This window comes from Myotis brandtii, unplaced genomic scaffold (assembly GCF_000412655.1).
Source record: "Myotis brandtii unplaced genomic scaffold, ASM41265v1 scaffold19, whole genome shotgun sequence".
In the NCBI taxonomy this organism is placed as follows: Eukaryota; Metazoa; Chordata; class Mammalia; order Chiroptera; family Vespertilionidae; genus Myotis; species Myotis brandtii.
In genome coordinates, this window is record NW_005357075.1 from 974143 (window position 1) to 979704 (window position 5562).

The 5562-nt window shown below is 54.3% G+C and overlaps 1 protein-coding gene across 3 annotated transcripts; it reads left to right on the forward strand.

The window, feature by feature from the left end:
• Positions 1-11: 11 nt before the first annotated feature.
• On the forward strand, positions 12-5290 carry EGR3 (early growth response 3). Of its 3 annotated transcripts, XM_005864590.2 has the most exons (3): positions 285-366; positions 778-830; positions 1567-5290. In XM_005864590.2, exons 2-3 carry the CDS (start codon positions 791-793, stop codon positions 2574-2576), a joined length of 1050 nt encoding a protein of 349 aa, XP_005864652.1. In that variant the 5' UTR covers positions 285-366; positions 778-790; the 3' UTR covers positions 2577-5290. The 3 variants fall into 3 exon arrangements, with proteins under 3 accessions (XP_005864651.1, XP_005864652.1, XP_005864653.1); XM_005864589.2 differs by lacking the exon at positions 778-830 and having other exon boundaries at positions 12-366; XM_005864591.2 differs by lacking the exons at positions 285-366; positions 778-830 and adding an exon at positions 515-638.
• The last annotated feature ends 272 nt before the right edge of the window (positions 5291-5562 follow it).

Sequence of the window (5562 nt, forward strand, 5' to 3'; positions counted from 1 at the left end):
GCCCTCTCTCCCACCCACCCCCCAAAAAGAGAAGATCCCCTCCTCTGGCCCACCCCTTCCCCTTTTCCCTCTCTCCTCCCCCCGAACTTTCCCTCTCGCATGCTTTTCCCCTGCACCACGGATCGCCTCTCGGATGCCGCTCGCCTGGAAGCAGCGTTAGGAGAGAGCGGCGGCGGCGGCGGCGGTGGCGGCGGCGGCAGCTCGGGAGTGCTATGACCGGCAAACTCGCCGAGAAGCTGCCGGTGACCATGAGCAGTTTGCTAAACCAACTGCCTGACAATCTGTACCCCGAGGAGATCCCCAGCGCACTCAACCTCTTCTCCGGCAGCAGCGATTCCGTAGCCCATTACAATCAGATGGCTACAGGTAAGGGCGGCGGGGAGGCTGCGAAGCAGCGAGGGAGGAACGGGAGAGGAAGAGGAGGGGGAACGAGCTAGCTAGCGATGGATGGAAGGAAGGATGGATGGATGGATGGATGGATGGAGAGATGGGGGCGCGCTGGGAATTTTCCAGGGGGCGAGTTGCTTTTCCCACCCACTCCCCGCCCCCCGCCCTCTCCGATCGGGAAGGCTCGGTTGGCTACGCCACCGTAGAGGCTTCTGTTCTCCCGGGTGGGGGCAGCCGCCGACCGGAGGGAGGTAGGTGCTAGCGGCCCTGGGGTTCTCCACTCAGGGGGCGCGATCGCCGGGCTGCACGCAAGGCGTGGTGCCGTCGTCCCCTTTCCCAGGAGGAGCCGAGCGACCCTTTCACCCGCGCTCTCTCCCCTTATTCCCTCAGCCCCCCACCCGGGATGGAGCCGTGTGCGGCGTGGAGTCCCCGCGGTGGGAGAGGTACTGCGACGCTGCCTTTTCGGGGCGTTCAGCAAACCCCTGGGGGTGTGGGGACGGTAGGGAGAGGGTCCACCCACGACGGGGCTGCCCCGGGGGGCGGGGGGGGCGATCCTTGGGCCGAAGAGCTTGGGAAGAGCGGCCACTCCCGCCGTGGAGACATCGGTCGGTTTTCCGCCTCCCTCCACCCTAGCTAGCTGGGGCTGGGCTTTCTCCCTCCAGCAAGAGCCTAAAGCTTCTTCAGGCCCGGGGGAGACTGGGCCAGGGGGGAGGCGGCGGGCGAGCTCCCTTTGAGGGCAGCACCCCTCTACGCGCGGAGCACAAAGCGTCGGAGCTCTCCAGGTCAGCGTGTGTGCGCTAGAGAGCGAGAGCCCGGCGCGCTCCCGGTCCGAAACTACCTGTAGCTGCAGCTACCTGCCCGCCCCACCTCGAAACAACAATGCTTCTCGCTCGCGCGCGCTCGCGCGCGCGTGTGTGTGGTACGTGAGTGTGTGCGCGGCGTGTGCGGTGTGTGTGCAGCAGCCACTCCACGCCCGATCCGTAGTATTTTGCTGTATCCAGGTTGCGCCCGGGAGCGCGGCCCCGCCCGCTTTGCGCCGGGCGCAGCTTTCCTCTTACCCCACGCGCTGCGCACTCCACCCGGCTGCACTCTCCACACCTGGGCCAGGACCTGGGCGCCCCGGCCCTGGAGCCGGCAGGGCTTCACTCACCCCTCCCCTCTCTCCTCCGCTCTCCGCAGAGAATGTGATGGACATCGGCCTGACCAACGAGAAGCCCAACCCGGAACTCTCTTATTCGGGCTCCTTTCAGCCAGCTCCCGGCAACAAGACCGTGACCTACTTGGGAAAGTTCGCCTTCGACTCCCCTTCTAACTGGTGCCAGGACAACATCATTAGCCTCATGAGCGCCGGCATCTTGGGGGTGCCCCCGGCCTCAGGGGCGCTCAGCACGCAGACCTCCACGGCCAGCATGGTGCAGCCACCTCAGGGCGACGTGGAGGCCATGTACCCGGCGCTCCCCCCCTATTCTAACTGCAGTGATCTCTACTCAGAGCCTGTGTCTTTCCACGACCCCCAGGGCAACCCTGGGCTCGCCTATTCCCCCCAGGATTATCAATCGGCCAAGCCGGCCTTGGACAGCAATCTCTTCCCCATGATTCCTGACTACAATCTCTACCACCACCCCAGCGACATGGGCTCTATTCCGGAGCACAAGCCCTTCCAGGGCATGGACCCCATCCGAGTCAACCCGCCCCCTATCACCCCCCTGGAGACCATCAAGGCATTCAAAGACAAGCAGATCCACCCAGGCTTCGGCAGCCTGCCCCAGCCGCCGCTCACACTCAAGCCCATCCGGCCCCGCAAGTACCCCAACCGACCCAGCAAGACCCCACTCCACGAGCGGCCCCACGCGTGTCCCGCGGAGGGCTGCGACCGCCGTTTCAGCCGCTCGGACGAGCTGACGCGGCACCTGCGCATCCACACGGGCCACAAGCCCTTCCAGTGCCGGATCTGCATGCGGAGCTTCAGCCGCAGCGACCACCTCACCACTCACATCCGCACGCATACGGGCGAGAAGCCCTTTGCCTGCGAGTTCTGCGGGCGCAAGTTTGCGCGCAGCGACGAGCGCAAGCGCCACGCCAAGATCCACCTCAAGCAAAAGGAGAAGAAGGCGGAGAAGGGGGTGGCGCCTTCTGCGTCCTCAGCGCCCCCCGTGACCCTGGCCCCCGTGGTCACCACCTGTGCCTGAGGCTCGGGCCCCCAGATTCCCACATTTCCCCTCCAGTGTCTCCCTGCTGCTGCCCTGAAAGCAGCAGGAGAGCTCGCCACGGAGGCGCAGGGGCCGCACTTGGGCCTCTCCATGGACATAAGGCTCCTCGTCACTCTTGGACGTCCCCGGTTTCCACCCTTTCACACCGGCCAACAGTCGGGGGCCAAGGCAGGAGGCGCCTTCCTCTCGCTGTCTCCCACCCCCTTTAGCCACAGCGTGGAGGGGGAAAGAGTGGCGTCTAGCCCGCCTCGTTCAGTTCGGATCGTCTTGATCCAGGGGCCGCGGGGGGCGAGTGGGGGCCACACCAAGGACTTGCGGGGGACTGAAGGCGGGGCCCACCCAAACCTCGCCTGACCTAAGCACCTCAATGGTCCCGTACGTCTCCCTCGGTTCCCCCTCGAAGACCTGAGAGAGGGGAGAGGGTAAGAAGCGCACCAAAGCGCAGAGCTTGCTGCCTGCCGCACGCACGCCTGCGCGTGAGTGTGCGTGCTCGCGTGAGCGTGTGTGTGTGTGTGTGTGTGTGTGTGTGTGTGTGTGTGTCAGACTCTTGAGCTGAACTGGGCTATGTGCACCCCAAACTCTTCCCCACATCGAGTCCCCAGGCCTCTGGGGCGACTGTCCCAGGCTGGGTGCCTGCACGCGGCCAGATGAGACGGGTCTTCCATCTGCTCAGAAATAATGTTTCTTACAGAAATGCCTCGGATGCCACCGCGGCGGTGTGGCTACCGCCCCTTAAGCTTTGGCCCCTCAGAACCCCACTTTTTCCGAGCACTTCCCTATTAGGCCTCAGAGTAGTTTGATCTGCAGGGAGAAGGAGCAGCTATCACTGAACCTGCCTTTTTTTTAAATGTATTTCCTCAGCCTCACTTTTAAAAATCTAGGTCCTGAGTTTGCCCTCTGCCCTTCCCCCACCCTCTTCTCCCTTCTCCCCTCCAAGCCTTCTCCCATCTCTTTCAAAATCTTTTACCAGAAAGGCAGGCCTCAACCAGCCACCCCATTTCACCATCTTTTTGTTTTCTCTCACTCACATATTCTTCTTCCCATTGGTGGTGGGAAAGCAGGCTCATTTTTGCCCCTGGCCACCAAATAGGTAGACTTCAAATCTATGTATATGGTGTGTGTGTGTGTGTGTGTGTGTGTGTGTACACACGTACACATACACATACATACAACATACACACAATACGTATTCCTAGCAAAATAAAATCTCTAAGGTACTTGGCCATCCAGTGCAGTGCACTGGAATAAAGAGGATTTGTAGGCATATACATCTTTAAATGATTTATTTTTATGAAAATTTTAACTGATGAAATATCTATATATGTGTGTATTATGTATGTATATATATAAATCTATGTATGTATGTATACATATACACACATACACATCTCTGTCCAAATTTTCCTTAAAAGATATGGGGATTTTTGCATTAATCCATGTTGATTAATGAGGTGTATCTTTTTCATACCCCAATTTCACCTTCTTCCTGCCCTACCTCAACTCTTCTCAGGCACCCCTCCACCCCAGCCCTTCTCCACACAGGGGTGACTCTTTTGAAGTATAGTAGTAGGGAAGGTTGCTCTCTGACACAGCTTCCAGCACAGTCCTGACTGAATGTACTGTTCCCTATTCCCAGTATTTCTCCTGTGGTCAGTAAGCTGCCCAGAGAGAAGGAACAAAGGTCTGGAGTTTACAGAATGTCTGTTTTTAAAGTCACTTTATGCATTACCCACCTTTTTTTTTTTTAAGAAAAAGAAAGCACTGTTTTTTCTTTGTTTTTTTGGTGGAGGAAAAATAATACTAAACGGAGTCCATTGAAGGGGGGAATCAAAGAGCAGGGGGATTGTGGATTTCCAGGTACTTGGACTTTTTGTAGAAGGAGAGAGAAGAGAGGATGAAGTTTGCCAGGAGGGCTCATATTTTTTCAGCTGAGGGGTAAAATCTTTCTTTGCAGAGACAGTATTTTGCTGAATAGTTTTTATAATGTGATGATTATTAAAAACAAAATTTTGGTCACTTCAAAGCCAGAAGGAGGAATCAAATATCCTTTAATATTTTTTCCTTGCTCCTCCTGGCTTATGCATGTCACTGCATGATAACTCTGAGTTTTCCTTTGTTTTAATAAAACTGTTCTCAGACATTTAAGCTAAACTAAGAGAAAAAATAACTTTGTTGCCAAAAGGTTGTGCTATCCAGATTTTTTATATGTCTGCATGTTTTAAAAAAACACAGCAAAAGAAAATGCACTCTAACTTATGTGAACTGAGAGAAAAAAATCAGGTTTTAAACAGGAAAACCTAGGGGGAATGATATTTTTTGGAAGACTTTTGTATAAAGTTGAGTACTTAGAAAAAAGACAAACCAGATGTAATATATTTTGTGGATGTTTTTATTTCTTGGATTTATAGTACCTTATACTAAGGTTAAAAAATATGCTTGATATTGTGAAAAGGTGAAATTCTTCACCAACATTTCATCTGCTCCATTGTCACATTGTTATGCCAATATAATATAGTTAATGAAAACAGCATTTTTAAAAACTGAAATATTGAAATGGTGTAATGTTGTACCATTTGCACTGTGAGCAAATGCTAATACAGTAAATATATTGTGTTTGCTGACAATCAGCCGGCCTATAAATCTCCTTATTTTATTCCTTGTTTTCATAGCATAAAGTTTTGGTTTAGCCTGTTCTTTGTCTTGTTTTGTTTTTGGCTGGTGGTTGGTTTGGTAGGTTCTTATGCCTGGTTTTGCCATTCTTGCTCCGAAAATTCTCAGTGTGGAAATGTGGAATTTGGCATCATTGGAAGTTGGTCAGAATTTTGCGTGGTTCTGGTGTTTCCAGTGTTGAGTGTTCACTGTGGTTCCAAGAGAACAGAATTCTCCTCTACCCTCTGGGAGCTTCAAACTGCTGGAAATATTAGAGAAACAGATAAACTTCTGGGATTCAGGGCCGGTGGCTGGA